General features: G+C 39.3%; 1 protein-coding gene across 1 annotated transcript in view; it reads right to left on the bottom strand.

Moving 5' to 3' along the window:
* Positions 1 to 22,426, bottom strand: part of LOC126484188 (molybdenum cofactor biosynthesis protein 1-like) — a 69,052-nt gene extending 46,626 nt beyond the window's left edge. The window contains exons 1-4 of the mRNA XM_050107601.1: positions 22,298 to 22,426; positions 20,896 to 21,116; positions 16,463 to 16,718; positions 2,475 to 2,699 (exon numbers count right to left, since the gene is read on the bottom strand). Of these exons, the coding sequence (XP_049963558.1) occupies positions 2,475 to 2,699; positions 16,463 to 16,718; positions 20,896 to 21,116; positions 22,298 to 22,426 (831 nt within the window). The remainder of the gene's footprint in view (positions 1 to 2,474; positions 2,700 to 16,462; positions 16,719 to 20,895; positions 21,117 to 22,297) is intronic.
* Positions 22,427 to 22,441: the final 15 nt, after the last annotated feature.

The raw sequence follows: 22,441 nt of genomic DNA, 5'->3' as shown, positions 1-22,441 counted from the left end.
AACTGCATTTTTTAAAAATAGGAGCCCCCATTTTTTATTACATATTCATGTAGTACGTAAAGAAATGCGAATGTTTTAGCTGGACCACTTTTTCACTTTGGGATAGATGAAGCTGTAATAGTCAAAAATGGTTCAAATGGCTCTGAGCACTATGGGACTTAACTTCTGAGGTCATCAGTCTCCTAGAACTTAAAACTACTTAAACCCAACTAACCTAAGGACATTACACACATCCATGCCCAAGGCAGGATTCGAACCTGCAACCGTAGCGGTCATGCGTTTCCAGACTGTAGCGCCTAGCACCGCTCGGCCACTTCGGCCAGCTGCTGTAATAGTCACAAACATATAAGTATGTAGTATCACATAACTTTCCGCCAGTGCGGACGGTATTTGCTTCGTGATACATTACCCGTGTTAAAATGGACCGTTTACCAATTGCGGAAAAGGTCGGTATCGTGTTGATGTATGGCTATTGTGATCAAAATGCCCAAGGGGCGTGTGCTATGTATGCTGCTCGGTATCCTGGACAACATCATTGAAGTGTCGGGACCATTCGCCGGATAGTTACATTATTTAAGGAAACAGGAAGTGTCCAGTCACATGTGAAACATCAACCATGACCTGCAACAAATGATGATGCCCTAGTAGGTGTTTCAGCTGCTGGGGCAGCTAATCCACACATCAGTAGCAGACAAATTGCACGAGAATTGGGAATCTCAAAAACGTCGGTGTTGAGAATGCTACATCAACATTGATTGCACCCGTACCATATTTCAATGCACCAGGAATTGCATCCCAATGACTTTGAATGTCATGAACAGTTCTGCCACTGGGCACAAGAGAAATTACGAGACGATGAAAGATTTTTTGCATGTGTTCTATTTAGCGATGAAGCATCATTCACCAACAGCGGTAACCTAAACCGCCATAATATGCACTATTGGACAACGGAAAATCTACGACGGCAGCGACAAGTGGAACAGCAGCGACCTTGGCAAGTTAATGTATGGTGTGGCATTAAGGGAGGAAGGTTAATTGGCCCCCATTTTATCCATGGCAATCTAAATGGTGCAATGTATGCTGATTTCCTGCGTAATGTTCTACCAATGTTACTACAAGATGTTTCACTGCATGACAGAATGGCGATGTACTTCCAACATGATGGATGTCCAGCACATAGTTTGCGTGCGGTTGAAGCAGTATTGAATAGCACATTTCATGACAGGTGGATTGGTCATCAAAGCACCATACCATGGCCCGCACGTTCACCGGATCTGACGTCCCCGGATTTCTTTCTGTGGGGAAAGTTGAAGGATATTTGCTATCGTGATCCACCGACAATGCCTGACAACATGCGTCAGTACATTATCAATGCATGTGCGAACATTACGGAAGGCAAACTACTCACTGTTGAGAGGAATGTCATTACACGTATTGCCAAAGGCATTGAGGTTGACAGACATCATTTTGAGCATTTGTTGCATTAATGTGGTATTCACAGGTAATCACGCCGTAACAGCATGCGTTCTCAGAAATGATAAGTTCACAAAGGTACATGTATCACATTGGAACAACCGAAATAAATTGTTCAAATGTACCTAGGTTCTGTATTTTAATTTAAAAAACCTACCTGTTACCAACTGTTCGTCTAAAATTATGAGACATATGTTTGTGACTATTACAGTGCCATCTATCACAAACTGAAAAAAGTGGTCCAACTAAAACATTCATATTTCTTTATGTATTACACGAATATGTAACAAAAAATGGGGTTCCTATTTTAAAAAACACAGTTGATATCAGTTTGAGCTATGGCAGCGCCTTATAGCAGGCCAACCATTGCGCCAGCTGGTTTCCCCCTTCGAGCTAGACAAATTTCGTTCTTTGTAGTTTTTTCGTTTGACACTTATTTCGTGAGATATTTGGCCCGGTCACGATCAATGGACTACCCTGTATATAAAAAATTACCGATTTTATTAGGTCTTGAAGTAATGCATGTAAAAATTTTAACATTTTCAACTGGTGTAGATTATATTTTAGAAAATAAAATGAAATACTTCTCACGCAAGTTTATAAGTAATATACATATCATTTTATTTGGAAAATGGCAAATTTTATAATCAGATAAAAACCCGAAAAAGTGAAAATGAATGTTTTCCCCTTCTAACTTCCCTTAAAGTTATGGAAATGTGTAAGCTTTCGGAGCCAGTGGCTTCTTCTTCTGGCAGAAACAATAAGGGGAAGGAAAAGGGAAGAAAGAAAAGGATTGTCAAGGTTTAGGAAATGGGGAGAGTTGCAGAAAAGCTGCAGAGAAACCCAGGCCAGGACAGACTTACTGAATGGGATGAGAAATATGTAACTAAACCAGTCCATCTCTCATACCACCAACAGATGTGAAGTATTCTTGTGATTGGTAGTAAGTCATAAACATTAAATTATTTTCAATGTATGTTCATACGTAATACTGCACGTACCTTTGAGGTATCATTGGGCCCATTGGGAAGAGGATCAAAATTAGGCCACTGCTTTCTAATTATTTGGAGCATTTCACAAAATGAGACCATCTTCCCATCATTCCATTTGTTGCCGCTGAAAGGCATGTACTCGATAAATCTTACATCAACATTTTTCTCTTTTGTTAACTCCACAAAACTGCACACTTCATTTTCATTAAAACCTCGCATTACAACACAATTTATCTGTGGAAGAAAGACACCATTAAAAACTTGGTATCAGATAAAGCATGGTTTAAACAGAGTTTGAAAGACTTTTTGATAGGTAACTCATCCTACTCAATAGATGAATATCTTAACAGTGGCTGTTAGGCCAGCTTAAATAAGAATGTCTGTTAGATTTCAGTTCTGAGAGCACTTTGCCATAACAGTCAAGATTATGTACTTTTTGTTTGATAAATTTATTAATAGTGCATAACGATGTTTCAGTCTGACAGCGTATCAATTCTGAAAATATTAGCTGTTCCAGTTTGTATTGTATTCACCTAGTTTGACAATCTCCTGACAAATGATCAGGGTATTCAAATGTTTTACATTTTTTATGTTATACTTTCTGGCATGTTACTCACCCATGAGAATCGTCTCATGTTTTGGGTCTTGGAACAAAAGCTGAATCTAATCTAATCTAACCTACAAAATAATGGTTCTACAAGTCTGTTGTTATATTTGTATACCTCACTGATTCTGTTAAATTAATCTTTTTCTCTCTTTTTAGAGAATGTCTGAATTTATCTTAGCATGCCAAGCTGTTAACCTTCTTAACAATTTATGAAAATTAAACTACATACATCTCCAATCTTTTTCCCCACTCCAACGCACACATCTTTTGCTGAAGGTATTATTTTAACTATTACATGAAACTGTGCTGCCATTTGTGAGACAAAGTTGAAAGTGTTCTCAAGATAAAAGGTCTTCACAAAAGGAGCATTTAGTATCTGTGCAGGTGGTAATACTGACAGCCATCATATAAACAAGCCCAAATGGTAGAACATCCTGCTTTACACATACACGCAATGGCAGAAAAAAGGAAAAGAGCACACCTTTCATTCAAGCATTGAATATATAAACTGATGAGACAAAACACTATGACCTCCTGTTTGATAATGTGTTTGTCCACTGTTGGAACACAATACAGCAGTGATTTTGTGTGGGACAAGTTCAACAAATTTCAGGTATGTTCCCAGCATTATGTGAGGTATGTTCCCAGCATCATGCAGCACCGCATGTCTAAGCACAGGTCATGTAATTCCCATAAATTGCAGATCAGTGGTTTCTGGGTGCAGAACTGGTATCTGATAGCATTGCAGATGTATTCCATCAGATTCAGAAGGGGTGAATTTGATTCTGGCCTCGTGACACTGAAAGTCATATTGTTGAAACATGTCACCTTCATTAGGGACAGGGTGCGGACAGTGCACAATAATGTTCACACAGAACAAAGCTGTTATGGAGCCTTCAGTTACTACCACAGGACCCATAGAAGACCAGGTGAATGTCCTCCATAGCATAATATTGCTCCCACTGGCCTAAGTCTGTAGCAAAGTGCACCTTTCAAGCACCAATTCACTCTGTTGACAGTGTATGTGCACAAAACCGTCACGCAGGTGTAATGCGAAACTCGAATGATTCAACCAGATGACACATTTCTATTGATTCACTGCCCAATCTCAATGCTCCTGAGCCACAGAAATTGTAATTCAACTGTGTTGTCAACATGGGAACATACAGGGGTTGTCTGCAGCAGAGCCCTATGTTTAACAATGTGCAATGGATGGTGTGCTCTGAAATACTCGTGCTTCCACCAGCACTGTGTAGCTTCCTCAGCTGAATGTCATCTTTTTCAAAGGAACCATCCCAGAATTTGTCTTAAATCATTTAGGGAAATCAAGGAAAACCCAAATTTTGGTGGCCCGATGGGGCTCGGGTCCGTTGTCCTCTCGAAGGCAAGTCCACTGTTTGACCACTGTGGTGGCATGACCTAGTCTTAATTAAGCCAGAAAATCTTGGGAAATGCTGACAGATTTAAGATATAACAATTTAAAGCAATCCTTTCATGAATTTCACTACAATTTTCTGCTCTTTTGAAAAACAATTTCTTTTGACTGTTTTGATGTTGTTTAGTATGTTTAAATAATGATGGCAGTCTCTATAAAAGGGCAGTTCGGCTTTTAAGTTTAGTTATACTGTTTTAAACTACATCCTTCATCTATTTGTCCACCCAGAAGTGCTATAGGATGTAACTTGAAGACTATGGTGAGGTGGTGGGGGACAGTCATGTGTTGAGGAGGAGGTGCTGCCAGAAATGAAGTGTGTGAGGTGACGTTATTGACACTGCATACAGGGAGAATAAAAATACTCTATTCCATATTCATTCACAATCTACGTCTGCCCCCATATGGTTTTACTTTTCTCCAATAAGAAAAAAGAAATTGTCAGTAACTGTCTCTATAAGGTCTTAAAAGGAAACAAACAATAGAAAATCTAGGCTGGAATAATGACCATATTATAAAAAAGATACATTGCTATTCACTGTACACAGGAAATGTTAGGTCACAGACAAGCACAACAAAAAGACTACTAAACACGTAAGCATTCGATCAGAAAGTCTTCTTCGTAAGTGGACAAAACACACACACACACACACACACACACACACACACATATGACTGTTGTTTCTCCCATGATGCGCAGTTGCTCCCAGTCTGGCCCTAGCAGCCAGAGACCGTGGTCATGTATGTGTGATCTGCATTTGCGCGCATGTGTGTGTGTGTGTGTGTGTGTGTGTGTGTGTGTGTGTGTGTGTGTGCGTGTGTGTGTGGGAAGGGGGGGGGGAGGTTTGCACCAAAAGCTTACGTGTTTAATGGGTGGTGTATTTTTTTTTTTTTTTTTCCCCCTGCCTGCAACACAACATCTACACTATACAGTGAGTGCCAATCTATCCTTTTCATAATACTGTCGTTACCACCTTGCCAAGAGGCATATTGTGGAGTAATCCAAAGGGTTCTACTAATTTGTACAAGAGGAAGGAGAGCACAATCTCAATGTAAGTTTTTAGAAAACTGGTATGTGCATTACTTCTGCAAACCTTTCAGAAAGGACACAGTATGCACTTCATCCAGCAAGATGAGTAATAAACAATATTAGCAATACTGCATCAAACTTGTTCACTTTCATCTTTGGATCAAACATTCGATTTCAGAGAGTACAGAATTTGGCAGAATCAAATTTTGGGGATATGTGGAACTGGGACGACGGCATATTTTTTACCCATTCACAAACTAAGCACTGCTGATTGCTACTTTTATTGTGTCTGCTGCTGCAATGCATATATGAAACTGTAAGTGCAGCATCTATGATGGAATAAAATGTTATACAAATGAAACAAACAGGCACAGTGAAATAGAGTAGTATGGCTCATCATTTCGGTCTCACAGATTAGCAGGTGTTGACTTGACAGATAATTCTTAAGAAGTTGAATCCAAAGGAGAGGATGTACCGTATTTACTCAAATGTAAGCCGCATTTTTTCTGGTTTTTGTAATCCAAAAAACCGCCTGCGGCTTAGAATCGAGTGCAAAGCAAGTTGAAGTTCTGAAAAATGTCGGTAGGTGCTGCCACAACTAACTTTTGCCGTCCAATATATGTAGCGCTACACAGGCATGCTTCGTAGGCACAAAGATAAATACTTGCGCCAAAACCTCTGCGTCAGTAAATAAATTTAAAAAAAAGGTGGAAGACGATTTTCATACATTATCCAACGAAGTAAATATAAATTCCATATTGTTCATCTTCGAATGTAGCAGAACTTCAATGCATTACGAAAATCCGACTGGCAAGACTGTTTCGGATGTTTGTCAATATGGCCAACTCTACGTTCTGAATTTTTTCCTACCTGTGAGAAGAGATGGTTGCTTATAGGAACCTGATGAAATGTGAATCACATGCAGTATTCTCTTCATCATAAGAGTAATACGAATATAAACATGTTGCCACGTAGTCTTTCGTGTTTGCTGCTATCTTATTTAAATCCTGTCTGCCTAATAAACTACGAAACTAGAGTGAGACAACAGCAAATGTGGAAGAATATACGTATCGTGTCATGTTTATATTCGTATTATTCTTATGCGTAATAGTGATACAGTCAGAACTGAAGCACGGCAACTGACTAGATTTTTAAATCTAAGATGACTCTAATTTCTGTGCAGAATTTGATGTACTAAAGAAGCGGCCGCAAAGATTTTCAAACGGAGAAAAATTTTCGCCTAACTCTCGTTCAGAACATGTTCTATCATACGCAGTCTATTATTTGGTTCTTGTTGATCATTATCAAAGAAAGCAGCAGTGTAAGTAACAACAAATAGTCTCTTGCCATTGTTTCGCTAATGAGATGATTTCTCTCTCTTTTTTTTTTTTTTTTTTTTTTTTTTTTTTTTTTTTTTTTTTAATTGTAGGCGGTGGTAGCGTGCATAAAAGCAAGCCATGCCGCGAGCGACGACAGGCCGCAAACACGCACTATCAGAATGCGACAAACAATGCATGACACAGTACAGTAATGTATTTTCAGCTTAGAGTGACATAAACGCCTATAACAAGGAAAACGGCACTTATCAGATCAAAGCAAAATAAGCAATTGATTCAAACCAGACGAAGCACGTGAAAAAGGAAGGGTACCAGTATAAATACGGACGGAGGGCCTGACGCATAGCAAAGGCTACCTGGTAAAGCTTAAGTGCTAAGCTTACGACTCGAACCAAACTACTGTAGCTGTATCGTCATTCATTCGACCTAAATTGTGTCTCATATTACAATGGACCGACTTTGTTTCGATTTGGAGGTGCAGCCTAAAACTTTTCTCTCCCCTTGAACTTCGAGTCTCAAATTTCAGGTGCGGCTTAGATTCGGGAAATTTTTTTTTTTCCTTTCTTTATTTCGAGTCTCATTTTTCAGGTTTGAGTGCAGCTTAGATTTGAGTAAATACGGTAGGTGGTATTTCACCTAATTCTGACTATGAAATAAAACAAAGTATGGCAGGGAGCTCTGACAAATCAAAGAGCAGCGATGAAGATTCTGATGAATAGTAAAGTATGAGTTAAGAAATAAGATGCTACTGAGATCGTAAATTTTTGTTGTGTTGATGAATCTGTTAACAAACATATTCAAAAATGCACTGAAACATTGGCACATGTAGTGTTGGGAGGTGATAAACTGTCATTACGGTTAGAGGAGCTACGTATTTCTTGCTGTTCTACTCCTACATGACACTGTATCTGAAGGTACAGAATGAATCTTCACTGGCTAGAGAAATGGGTAACACAATTTTACAAGTCTCTGCTGTCATGTAATCTCTTCAGGGAAATCATGACTGTACTAAGATTCGGTTTGTGGTTGACAAGGTCAGAGTCATTAAGAAATGCAAGGCAGCTACCATGTCAGTCCTAGAAGAGAGAGACGTAGCAAACTGTCAAAGCATGTACATTCCCGGTCCATATGTTTGTGGTGATGTAATAACCAAGTAATACTGAAGTGTGATCCAAGTCGCACAAATATGGCTTTAATAATAACCTCCCAACAATATGCCTCTAAGGACTCAACAAGGCACAGAACACTGATGTGCACATTACAAACTAGAATCACACAGAGAATCAGTCAGCACTGTTCCACACTAATATATGTGCGAGTCACCAGCAGATGGCATGGCAGCGACCGCGCCACACGCTTGGCTCCCAGAGACAGAATCCAGCAGCCAGCCTGCAATGATCAGTGGGTGACCAATTTAAAGACGCATTTACGGCAACACCACTCTCGGTGCACTCACACTGACATGTACTAGTAGCACGATACAGCAGTGATGAGCAGTAGTACCCCTCCTGTCTTGCGCGCCTTTTATCTGGCTCTACAATTTACTTTCCTAGACCCACACAAATGCCTGATCCTCCTAATTCAATTTGCTCTGCAGACTATTTAAAATTCACAAAGAAAAAGGAGCCAAAATTGCACTTTGTGTGCCAGTTACTTTCCAATACATTGCCACCAGCTGATCTTATTTAAGAATACTCAACTTTCGTAGCCATACTTACAGCACATCCTTTGCTTCCTGGCCTAAATCCAAGTTAACTACCAGCCCCCCTGCACCCCCCCCCCCACCACACACACACACGCCCCTGCCCCACCCCTCCCCCCCCCCTCTTCCCCCTTCCCAATCAGCTAGTTTTGTGCTGTTATCTCACGTCACACCCTAGTCTATGAGTGCCCAGCTGTCTGTCGCCTGACCCCTCTACCTGCACCCCTAGCTAGCCCACAGATGGCTCCCCACTCTCCCACGAGCCACTAAATGCTGCCCTCCAAACCCCTCCCATCTCTCTCCATCCCTCACATTGCCTCAACCCACCCCATCCTACCCCACTCTAAAGCCCCACCTCACTCCAGAACACTCACCATGGGCCAGTAAAGAGCTGGCAGTTGAGCGACCACAACATAAGGAGACATGCATGTGCATGTGAGTGAGTGTGTGTGTGTGTGTGTGTGTGTGTGTGTGTGTGTGTGTGTGTGTGTGTGCACACGCGCGCATGTTTTCCCTACAGCTAGAAAAAGAAAGTGCATTCTGGAAGCTCGCCAAGCAACGTACCTTTTAGCTTGGAAGGTAGAAGACGAGGTACTGGTGGAAGTAAAGCTGTGAGTACGGGTCGTGAGTCATGCATGGATAGCTCAGATGGTAGAGCACTTGCCCACAAAAGGCAAAGGTCCCAAGTTTGACTCTTAGTCCGGCACACACTTTTAATCTGCCACGAAGTTTCATATCAGTGCACACTCCACTGCACAGTGAAAATCTCATTCTACAAACCTTTTGTTTGTGTGCCTATCAATGAGACAGTGCTTCTGCCTTTTGGTGAGCCATCTGCTTTATTCCTAAATAATTCGTAATTTTCAACAGAAACTTTCCGTACGTTATTATTGCATCCTACATTACAATATGCAATTTCCACAATATGTGGTCATCTGTGAATATAATGGGGGTAACAACTGTAGGAGACCAAAAACTGACTGCAGTAAGCAAGTTCAAGTTATTGTACGCTGTAGTAGTTACGCAGAGGTGAAGAGGGTCACACAGGATAGGCTAGCATGGGCAACTCCATGAAACCAATCTTCAGATGGAAGATCACAACAATAAAAACATTTGATTCAGCATACACCAGACTCCAAACAGCGTACACAACCTGTATGCTCAGAAACACAGAAAATCATATTGGTTCCATCAGCAGGAAACTTCAACCCGTAATTGTTATGGAACACTGCGGCGATTTTGTTCATTAATAAAACCCAAAACTGGGGAGTAATAAGAAAGTATTGTTGTAACTTCTTATCAACCTCATTACCAAAATACATATTAAGAAGACTGGTAAATTTTTATTTTAAAGGGGTCACTCCAAAGCGCCACGAAAGTATTTGAGCAATGTATAAAATTAGAGAATCGGTGCACAATATTGAAAGCCTATCTACATTATCTATATCTGCATGACTAGTCTGTAATTCACAATTGAATGCTGGCAGAGGGTTCAGAGAACCACCCTCAACCTATTTATCTACCATTCCACTCCCCTACAGCATTTGAGGAAAAACAAACACTTCAATATTTCCGTACAAGCTCTGATTTCTCTTATTTCATTACAATGATCATTTCTCCCTATGTAAGAGGGCTCTAACAAAATATTTTCACATTCGGAGGAGAAAGTTGATGATTGAAATTTTAAGAACCTGCTCCAGCAAAATGCTTTTGCTTTAATGACTGCCACCCCAATTCACATGTGATATCTGTGGCATGCACTTTCCTGTTTCCCAATAATACAAAATGAGCTGCCTTTCTTTGAACTTTTAAATGATGTCCTCTGTCAGTCCTATCTGGTAAGGATCCCACACCATGCAGAATACTCCAAAAGAGGACAGACAAGTATAGTTGTAGATAGTCTCTTTAGTAATCCTAATCTTCTAAATGTTTTACTATTAAATCACAGTCTTTTGTTTGCTTTGCCACCGCATTATCTATGCGAGCATTCCAATTTAAGTTATTTGTAAATGTAATTCCTAAGTATTCAGTAGACTTCACAGCCTTTAGATCTGTGTGAATTATCATGTAAACAAAATTTAGTAGATGCCTTTTACTACTCGTGCAGATGACATAAAAATTTTTATTATTTAAGGTCAGTTACCACTTTTTGCATCATATGGATAGGTAGCCTAAATCATTTTGCAGTTCATTTTGATCATCTGATCACTTTACAAGACAGTAAATGATTTGCGAGACTGTAAATGATAGCATCATCTAAGAGGACTGCTCAGATTCTCTCTTAAATTGTTAATGTAGATCGGCAACAGCAGGTGGTCTATAACACTTCCTTGAGGAATGTCAGATATCACTTCTGTTTTACTTGATGATTTTCCATCAATAGCTATGAACTGTGACCTTTCTGACAGGAAACCACACATCCAGTTGTACAACTCAGACAATACTCCATAGGCACACAATATGATTAGAAAATGCTTGTGAGGAACTGTTTCAAAAAGTCTTCTGGAAATCTACAAATATGGAATCAATTTGAGATCCCCAGTCGACAGCACTTATTACTTTGTGTGACTAAAGAGCTAGCTGTGTTTTAAAAGGTCGATATTTCTGAATCTATCTTAGCTATTTATCAATGAATCATTACCTTTGAGATAATTCAAAATATTCAAACACAATATATGTTCCAAAATCCTAATGCAAATCAACTTTAGTGATATGAGTCTGTTATTTAGTAGATTACTCCTGTTTTCTTTCTTGAGCATTGGTGTGACCTGAGCAACTTTTCAGTCTCTAGGTATGGATCTTTATCAAATGAGCGGCTATATATGATTTCTAATGGAGCTATTGTATCAACATTCTCTGAAAGAAACATAAATGGTTTATGACACTGAGGAGAGCTACTACTAAGTTACTCACAGTTGCAGTTGTTCTTGATTTGAATACTGCAATATTTACTTTGTTGTCTTTGGTGAAGAAATTTCAGAAATCCGTGTTTAGTAACTCTGCTTTAGTAGCACTGTCATCAGTAACATTACCACAGCTATTGCGCAGTGAAGGTATTGGTTGTGTCTTGCCATTGGTGTACTATACATTCAACCAGAACCTCTTTGGATTTTCTTCCAGATTTCAAAACGAAGTTTCACTATGGGAATTATTAAACACATCTTCCACTGAAACCCACCCTAACTTTCGAGCTTCAGTAAAACATCGCTAATCTTGGAGATTTTGCATTCTTTTAAATTTTGACATGCTTTTTTTCATTGCTTCTACAGCTGAGTTTTGACATATTTTGTGCACCACCCTTTTAATTTATTTGGTATCCATTCAATTTATTTGGTATATATCTCTTAATTGATGTCGATACTATTTCTCTGAATTTAAACCATCTCTGGTCTACACTTACATAGTCAGACTTGAAGGAGTAGAGACTTAGTAGAGACCGTCACCTTGGAAGGCATCAAGTTAATTTTTATCTGCTTTCTCATTAAATGCCCTATTGTGTACGGCTGAAAATTAATAGAGATAAGGCAAACAGAATGTGCAAAGTAAGTGGAAATTACTCGTCTCTTCCCCGATTACAGTGCAATAGAAGATACTACAAGATGTTGACAGATTGCCATATCTCGGTAGCATTATATGTAATAATGAGGTCACAGATGCAGAAATCACCAGCAGAACTGGAAAATCAGTCCATATGGCAATTAGGTCTGTAATATGTCAACAAAGCTTTGCCTGTACTCCTTTATTGTTTATATTTGTGAGACTTGGAAAATGTCATTAAAATCAGCACACAGTCTCCATATTTTTCACCGACAATGCTAGAGATGAATTCTGAAGATGTTAACCCGACCAAGTTACAAACGATGTAGTGCTGAGAATACGAGGTCTACACAGCCTGCACAAAATTATTGTTGAAAGAAGACTGAAGATTGCAGGTTATGTTCTACACATGTAAGGTGGAAGAATCCCAAAATCAACACTGTTGTGGAAATCAATGGACTGATACAGATGTACAGGAAGACCTTTTAACACCTGGAACTTTTGCAATGAATCTTCAATGCATGGACACAAACTTGGAGGAAGGTGAGAACTTGGCAGCTGATCGAGTGAACTAGTGGAAACCAGTTCCTTGTATGGTACACAGCAAATCTGAGTAAGTTAGTAAGTAAGTAAGTAAAGTAAGTACAACTGGGGATTTTGCAAAACTGTTGGATGATCGATATTATTGTCTAGATTTGACACTGTTGGACTTCTACCTTTTCCTTGATGTGTATTCTTCAAATTGTGAGTTTTATGAGAAAGCTGATAGGTACTTACCAATCAACCTTCCCTCACATGAACTGACATTGTCTCTTTATAAATTCTACTGTGCTAACAATTATCTACTGAGAATCCTCGACTAGGTCTCCACAGCTCAAATGAGCCAGTTCCTTTAAATTTCTGTCTTTGGCTATAATTGTCTTCCAAGTATGGTGACACAACATCCTGTCATGAAACTTTTGCCTTTACATTTGTTTACTTTTCTGGACACTGCCTTTTTCTGCACTGTGCACCAAATACACTATGTGAGTAACGCCCAAGCTCCAACAACCAATTGTGAACTGTAAACAGTTGTACACTCTACCAGGGCACATAACAAACAATTAACATTTGTTTTTTAGTGTTCTAAGCTGTGAGGTCATCAGCGGACAAATAATTTAGTACCTATTCCTAGGCAGCCGGAGTGGCCATGCGGTTCTGGGCGCTACAGTCTGGAACCGAGTGACCGCTACGTTCGCAGGTTCGAATCCTGCCTCGGGCATGGATGTGTGTGATGTCTTTAGGTTAGTTAGGTTTAATTAGTTCTAAGTTCTAGGCGACTGATGACCTCAGAAGTTAAGTTGCATAGTGCTCAGAGCCATTTGAACCTATTCCTGACGTGCAGTTGTTTGGAACAACGGCTGACATGATCCAAAATATTACTTTCTTTTATTATAGCTTCACTTTTATTTTGTCTAACGATTACTAATTTCAGTATCAAATTCCATCATCAAGCCACTATATGATCAGAAAGCATAGTGTATCATTAAAATATTGTTTAATAAACAGATTACCATTATATCATCATTCCTTAAAGTAATGTCCAAACTGGAAGGACAGATGATTAATTTTGAGTATATACAAAAGTCAGAGTACTGAACCGGATATGAAAGAAGGAAAACCAGAAGGGCAGTGAGAGACGGGTGCCTTCTATCACCTTACTTCCTTAATATGTTCATCAAGGAAGTAATAACAACAACAAAGAAAAGATGACAAGAATCAAAAGGTAATTTCTGGAATACTCCAAGGAAATGTGATAGGGCCATTACATTTACAATGTATATAAATGATCCAGTAGAAAGTGTCAGAGGCTCCTTAATATTGTTCACAGGTATTACACTTGTCCATAAGAAAGTGTCAACAACAGAAGACAGTATCAATTTGCACAATGACCTGCAAAGGATTGGTGAATGATGCAGGCTCTGGCAGTTGACCCTGCACATAAATAAATGTAACATATCACACACACACACACACACACACACACACACACACACACACACAGGAAAAGAAATCCAATACTGTACAACTACACTATTAATGACAAATTGCTGGAAACAGAATCTACCATAAAATATCTAGAAGTAACTATTCAGAGCAACCTTAAAGTGGAATGATCACACAAAACAGCAATAGAAAAGCAGATGCCAGACTAACATCCACAGGAAGAATCTTAAGTGAATGTAAATTACCCCTGTGTCCTTACCCAGTACGACTGACAGAAGAGAGAAAGAAGATCCAATGAAGTGCGGAGTGTTTTGTCACAGAATCATTTAGTCACTGTGAGATCATTACAGAGATGCTCAGCAACTCCAGTGGTAGATGCCATAAGAGAGCAGTTGTGCATCACGGAAAGATTTACTACCCATGTTTCGATAGAGTAGTTTCCGAGAAGAGTCTGACAACATAATAGTTTCTCTCATATACAATTCACGAAATGATCACGAGAAGAAAATTTGAGAAGTTAGAGATAATACAGAAGCGTACTGACAGTCATTCTTCCCAAACACTGTTCACAAGTGGAACAAGGCAGAGGGGGTCAGTTGGTGGCATGAGACGTACCCCCTGTCACACACAGTTAGGTGGTTTTTGGAGCATGATGTCGATATGGAAATTTAATTGCATGCATATACACTGCAGATTGACGACATCACAATAGTAAATCAGAGTAGGAACTAAATAAAATGTTTCAGGCCTTAAATCAAGAAATGGTAAAACTAAAGCTAAAAATGAAGACAAAGAAGACAAAAGTTATGGCTACAGACAAGAAAGGAGGTGGAGGCAGGACTGACGCAAGAACAGGCAATGAGCAACTCAAGAAAGGAACTGAAATTCACTATCTCAGTAGCATTTTGCAAGAAAACAATCAATATTTCAAGGCATTCAAGAAAAGAATAGCACAGGTGAAGAGTTCCTTCCAAAATAAGAAGAAGCTGCAACTGAATAAACATATCAGCTCCCACATTAAGAAAATATTTGTAAAGACCTTTGTGTGGAGTGTTCTGACACACAGATGCAAAATCTGTACATTAGAAAAGCCAAAGGAAGCTCACCTCAAACCTGCTGAAATGTGGTTCTGGAGGAGAAGTACAAGAACTAGCTGCATTGACAGAAAAATTAAAGGAAATAGGAGAGAAGAAGGAACCACTGAAAGTTATAGGCCAGAGCAAAGCAAAATACACTGGACACTTAACTGGAGATGATAATCTTTTAAAAAACATTTCTGAAGGCAAGATCATAGGTAAGAAAACAAGGGGATGACTGAGAACATCCTACTTAAACAATATGATCAATGAATGGGATTTTCTTCACACATGGAGATGAAAACAACTGCTGAAGAGAGGAAGCTGTGGCTGCAGAGACAAGGTTTAACCTTTTGGAAGAGTAAGGACAAACTAATACAAAATATGATTCTGCATGGCAGCTACATATGGAATAAATGACAACTTCTTGTGTGCATTCATCAAGTCACTTACCCCAGTAGGTGTCTTATCTACTAAAAGTAAAGGTCACTGTTGTGCTTTCAATAGATGTGAACTGCACCCTGAAAATGGTATGTCTAGTTTGCAGTTGTACAGAAGCTTTTTATTTTGCAAAATGGTTCAAATGGCTCTAAGCACTATGGGACTTAACATCTGAGGTCATCAGTCCCCCAGACTTAGAAGTACTTAAACCTAACTAACCTAAGGACATCCCTGCCTGAGGCAGGATTCGAACCTGCGACCGTAGCAGCAGCATGGTTCCGGACTGAAGTGCCTAGAACCACTCGGCCACAGTGGTCAGCTTTTATTTTGCAAAGAAATTTTTGATAATAAGATGAACTGATGCTGGTACTCGCTACTGAAACCAGTAGTACTTAGACACAACAAAAGTGTGACTACAGAATTAAGAATAATTTTTCCAAACAATTGAGTATTTTTTTCAAAACAACACCACAATAGAGGAAACTTATTTTAAACTAATGACACAAAAGAAAAAAAGAGAAACTGTAAAGATCTTGAGTCTCATAAGACTCTCTTGGGAGGAAAATATAAGATATTTAATTGGTAAACTTGCAAGGCATACTTTTTTATGTTGTATAAACTACGAAACTGTTAGCATCTTCAGCTAAAATTTACTTCTTCTGTCTTAATATACCTTCCTTCACTTTCAGCTGCAGTATGGAGACAGGGGTGAGGGTGGGAGCGGGGATGGAGTCGAGGGTGAGGGCGTACTGCTTTAAAATGGTGATTCTTGTATTGATATTCTTAACAACAGATTTATATCTCTTGCTTATGAAAGTCTGCATGCGATGACAGCTGCACTAGTAATACCTTCACAGGGTCGTATTCAAGTTGCAAGGCTAGATCTATGCCAGCCATGGCATGCTCCCAGCCTTTCCTCCTCGTGATCTGGTTGTAGCATTGGGACTGCAGGGTGTCTAAGCAGATGTTCAGACCGTCAAGCCCTGCCCTCTGTAAGGCAACCAGCTGTCTTGTCAATATGAGGCCATCGGTTGTCATTAAGACACTTTCGCGATCTTTTATTTTTTTCAGGGCACCTGTGAAACAGCAAATTATTCTAAACAAACTGAAACAAATAATTTGTAACATTGCTGCTGCATATGAAACAAAACTCCAGTTGATAAATTGAAAATACAAATTCCTTAAAAGTTAACTGTACATTTGCCCTAATACAAAGAGATAAGAAGGGTTAATAAACTGAATTGAAGAATGCAAGTTAAGATAGCAATGAAAAAATAATTAGAGGCATAAGATCACCTACTGAAACAGAGAAATGGGAATCAATATGAACCATTACCACTACTGTCAACTGATTCCATGTCTCCATGCACACTGTATAAACCACTGTGGGTTTGTCCGACAAAGTACATTGTTGTACCACACATTATGGTTTTTTCCCATTCAGTGCTCATGTGGAGTGTGGGAAGAATGATTCTTTAAATGTTTCTGTGCATGCTGTAATTAATCTTGCCTTCATGGCCCCTATAGGAGTGATACATATGCGGTTATTGTATAATCCCTAAATACCTCGCTTAATACATGTTCCTGAAATTTCATAAGTTGGGTTTTGTCATATATTTGGCGTCTATCTTCACTTGTCTGGCATTTCCAATTTTTAGTAGCTTCTTGATGCTCTCCCATGCATCAAATAAATCTATGATCAATCATGCTACACTATTTTGTATACATTCAATGTCTGCCATTAGCCTTATTTGTTATGGGTCATACTTAAGCAATATTCTAGAATGGGCCACACAAGTATTTTGTAAGCAATGTCTTCTATCGACTGATTGCATTTTCCAGTATCTTACCAACGAATTGAAGTCTGCATTCTGCTTTGCCTACAAGTGAGTCTATGTCACCATTTCATTTCATCCAGATATTTGTGTGAGTTGACCAATTAAAACTGTGATTATTTGATAATGTAGTCATACAATACTGTCTTTTATTTGTTTTGTGATGTGCTCCAATTTACATTTCTGAAAACTTAAACTCAGTTGCCCATCTTTGGACCAATTTGAAATGTTATGATCTGACTCAAATTTGTACAGATCTTTTTCAGGCAATAATTCATTATAGACAACTCTATCATCCAGGAAAAGTATGAGGTTCCTTATAATATCATCTTCCAGAACATTAAGGTACAATATTAATGTAATGGTATAAATTACTATAACTGTATAAATAAGTTTATAAGTGTGTAAAATACATTGAACTATTTGTTACAACAAAACATTGTACTGGTATACTCAGCAAGATGTTAAATCAGCAGATAGCTATATTTTATGTTCAACATTTTGTGTACAGCATATATGCTGGAAAGGATTTATACCCAAATTAAATAAATCTGAAGAAATGGTAGTGTGTCTCTGGAAAAAAAATCCATAAAAACTCATACAGTCCAATTTGCTATTATGTCACTGTTACTGAAATATAATACTAAGTAACTGAATTCGATGAACATTCTCAGAGTGCAATATGCCTCAGAGTGAAATGCACAGTAATGTCAACATTATTTTTCAAGGCTATGTTTGTGAAACTGGATGACAGCAAACCGCACATTTTGTTCTCAATCTGAGGAAGCATTATGCACTGTAAAACACTGTACTGCTGTTCTACATAAAAGCTGTCGCATTGCCAACATCTTTCCCCTGCTGGCTGTTCTACACTTCTCATCACTGATTCAACATGTTGTAAGGTATTTTATGCTGTATGACACCACAGTCCAATCTGGTAAGGATAGCATAAAAATAATATATGAATTTCAGTATTGAAACTGGAACAGCAGAACAGCTCTCATCACACTGGATATCAAATCGAGGTTGGATTACAGCCATGGGTACATTAATTCATGCTACTCAACTGTATGTCATATGTCAGAGTTCATCAACTGTAGTGGTTGGCGACTGGTGGCTGGCGACTGGTGGCATACCCATCTCTTGGCATCCTGTGAACAGATGTTCTCCACAGGTGACAGATTTGAAGAAAATGCTGGATATGGCAACAGTGGAACACTCTCTGTATCGAGGTAGCTCAGTACAGCTCAGGTGATGTGTAGTCTTGCATTATCTCGTTAAAAGATAACATCACGGAGCCCTTGAAAATACGGCACAGCGATAGGCCTTAACAAAACACAAATGCAATGGCTGCTGTCCAAATTACTGGCTATGTGAACCAGAGGTTGTGACATGTATCCAGTTGCACCCCATACCATCACATCACATGCTGGACCCGCATGGGAATGACAGGTACAATCTGGCCAGGTCTGTTGGCATCAGAGCCTCCACACACAAGTACATCAATTGTGACGATGTTACAGAACCGAGACTCATCTGATACGATGACACAGTGCCATTCCTGTGTCTGGCATTGTTGTTAGTTGCACCGCTGTCAGTTCACCTCTCTCTAGAGCTGCATTAAGGGCTTGACAGTCTGTGCTGCTCCAGATGCCATCACATTGTCTGTGTGGATACTTGTCTCACTGTATACAAGCCCACTTCCTGACTAAATGTACACAACTTCACTGCAGGATCACGTACGCATGAGCAAACACTTGTCTGCCCTCTCAGGTGCTAGTTGGGTGGCACTACTGAGGCCCTGCAAGGCATTTAGCATGGCCCTCCTGAACCTACCAATTCTATGTTCGCACAAAATGAGATTCTGAGCAATGCAAGCAGCAATATAGTGAAACAATAAACCAGAGTCTCAGCAGACCATGAGCCTGCCACTGCCAAATCTGGAATGCTGATAAACATTTCTCCTTCTTCCATTATGCTTAACACGGTCTTCATGTAAACAATCAACACCGAAATAGAATTTCTGAATGAGAAACCTGCTCCATAAGCTTATCTTGCATACAGAATATGCATGGGAGTGCTGAAAAGTAATGCCTCTGAATTTTTTATTCTGTTCTCAATATCGGTCGAGGTATGACACGTCACACATATTACTTGGTCAGCTTTCCCACTTCACTGACTCGTGGCACACCCCCCTCCCGCAAACAGATGGAGTCACAATAGGCAGCCCACTCTGACCAGAGATTGTGAATATATTTACGGTGCACTTCGAGGAAGAGGCCCTGATGTCATCCAAATGGAAATCCTTCTTCTTCTTCCTCTTCTTCTTCTTCTGTTATGTGGATAACACACTTGTCATCTGGCCTCATGGAAGAGACAAACTTCTTGACTTCTTTGTACATCTGAACTCCACACGCCACAAAATCAAATTCACTATGGAGACCAAAGAAGAAGGAAGACTACCATTCCTGCACATCATAGTCAGGAGAATAACGGACAGCACCCTGCACCACAGCGTGTATCTGACTCTACAAAACACATAAACTCAGTTCTCCCTATGGCACTGTGAATAATTTCAATAACAAAAAGTGTGATGAATGTTGCAGCGTACATTTAATTTCCACTTAGGTTTTTGCATTCAAGATCAGTCTTACCTGAGAGTGCAACATTACATCTTTGGTTAATTTAATTATATGTTCATTAGATTTTGGTTATAAGGCACGTTTTGCTGCCTAATGTTTCATCTCCAAATGCTGGAAACAATCCATGGAGGAAGAGGAGTATGTAAGACATTGGTGTACCAGGTTGGAAGAATCTGTGAATTTCAATACTCTGTAGAAGAGCTCAATCATTTGAAAATAACTTTCAGACCTTGTGGCTATTCTAACAGATATACATAAGGCACTACATTCTAAAATATTTGCATCTTTCACTGAAAAACAAGCAACTAGAGGAAAAGTTCTCTTGCCATTTGTAAAAACAGTCGCAGATCGCGACCTCCGAGTGCTATGAAGAGAAGGTATTGATGCAGTGCTTAAACCAAACTGAAGACCACAACAGCAGCCATACTCAAGTAAATTGCTATGCAGTAGTTTCAGTGAATTTGACAATGATGTGGCTGCTTTCATGGTGGCCCAGTCATGTTGTGGGGATAGGGAATGCCAGTGACAGGGCTGGAATTGTAGGTGACAGATTGATTTTTGGCAAAGCCTTGTATCAATACCTCCTTAATTATTGAGCTGAAAAACTGTAAAAAACATTCATACAGTAAAATCACACAAAAAAATTTCCTATTTCTGCAGGTATTGTGCCTTCTGTTTCCTTTTCATTACAAAAACATACTGATTCAAATTTATAAAGTCACAACTATGTCGCTGTGATTTGTGTAACACACATTCTGGAACATGTTCCAGGAATGTCATGAAACAGACAGCTTTAAATACTTACTCTAGCTCATCTTTCAAGACTTGCATGCCAACAACAACACCATCTATCCAATCTGTTTTTATTTCTCTTTCATGTAAAGATTTCTCCACAAAGGGTATCATCTGCCATGTAGGCAGTGCAAGAGGAAATTCCACACTCACATTTGGGTAATCAAGTAGAGTCTGTGTCTTGTCAGAACCAAGTACAATCAACCCAATTTCATCTTTACCACTGGTAAATATCTGGAAACATATTAAATGGTAAAAATAAGTTTTGTTTATAACAAGTTGTATACCAATAAAAACATCACACACAGATACTCTTTATAAAATTATTTAATTGGATAGATAAAAAATCTACTCACCAAGCAGTGGCAGAATACACACATAAAAGACTGTTGTGATAGGCAAGCGTTTGGAGCCAGTGACTCCTTCTTCTGGCTGAAGGGTTGCAGGGGAAACAAGAAGGGTGAAGGAAAAGGACTGGAGAGGTCTAAGAAAAGGGGTAGATTTTGGGAAAGTTACCCAGAACCGTGGGTCATGGGTGACTTACCGTACAGGATGAGAAGGAAAGACTAATTGTTGGGGACTGCATCGGGCAAGATTCGGAAACCTGAGAGCTTAAAGGTGGAAGACAGGGTAATATGCAAGACAGAGATTACTACTAAAACTGTACATGAGTTAATAAGAGTGAGAAGCTAAGCGTATTGTATACAACAGCTGCGGGAGGGGGTAGTGAAAATAGACGGGAAAGACAATGAAAGATGTAGAAAGCTAAAACGGAGTGAAGCAAAGAGTAATTACAGTGAAGAAAGGCTGAGACAGCAGAAATTAACGTAAATTAAAGCGAGGTGGGTGGTGAGAACCAAGGACACGTTGTAGTGCTAGTTCCCACCTGCGGAGTTCTGAGAAACTGGTGTCTGGCGGAAGAATCCAGGTGGCATGTGTGGTGAAACAAGTGTCGAGGTCACGTATGCCATGTTGTAGAGCATGCCCTGCAACAGGATATTGTGAGTTTCCAGTATATACACTATGCCTATGCCCATTTATCGTAACTAATAATTTGGTGGTAGTCATGCAGATGTAGAAAGCTGAACAGTGTTTATATAATAGCTGGTATATGACATGTGTCGTTTCTATTTTTCGCCTGATCCGCAGTTCTGGGTGACTTTCCCAAAATCTACACCTTTTCCTGGAACTCTCCAGGCCTTTTCCTTTACCCTTCTTTCTTCCCCTTCAATGCTTCTGTCTGGAGGAGCCACTGGCGCCGAAAGCTTGCCAATCGTAACAGTCTTTTATGTGTATGTTCTGCTGCCACTTGGTGAGTAGATTTTTTATCTATTCAATTAAATAATTTTATAAATAATATATTGTTTTTGTTGTTATAGTCACTCTTTATAACCTAATTAAAATACATCACGTACCCTCCTCTCCACAATTCTTCGAACATATAGTTTTGCCTTTTGTAAAAAATCACTGCGTTTCTGTATAACATACTTGGAATCAACGTGTCCAACATCTATTACAATCATAAACAGAAGAAAGAAAGTCATTGTATTTATTGGCAG

This window comes from Schistocerca serialis, chromosome 6, assembly GCF_023864345.2.
Source record: "Schistocerca serialis cubense isolate TAMUIC-IGC-003099 chromosome 6, iqSchSeri2.2, whole genome shotgun sequence".
Classification (NCBI taxonomy): domain Eukaryota; kingdom Metazoa; phylum Arthropoda; class Insecta; order Orthoptera; family Acrididae; genus Schistocerca; species Schistocerca serialis.
Note: the sequence above shows the minus strand (reverse complement) of the source record. Positions and strands in the feature narration are given on the sequence as shown.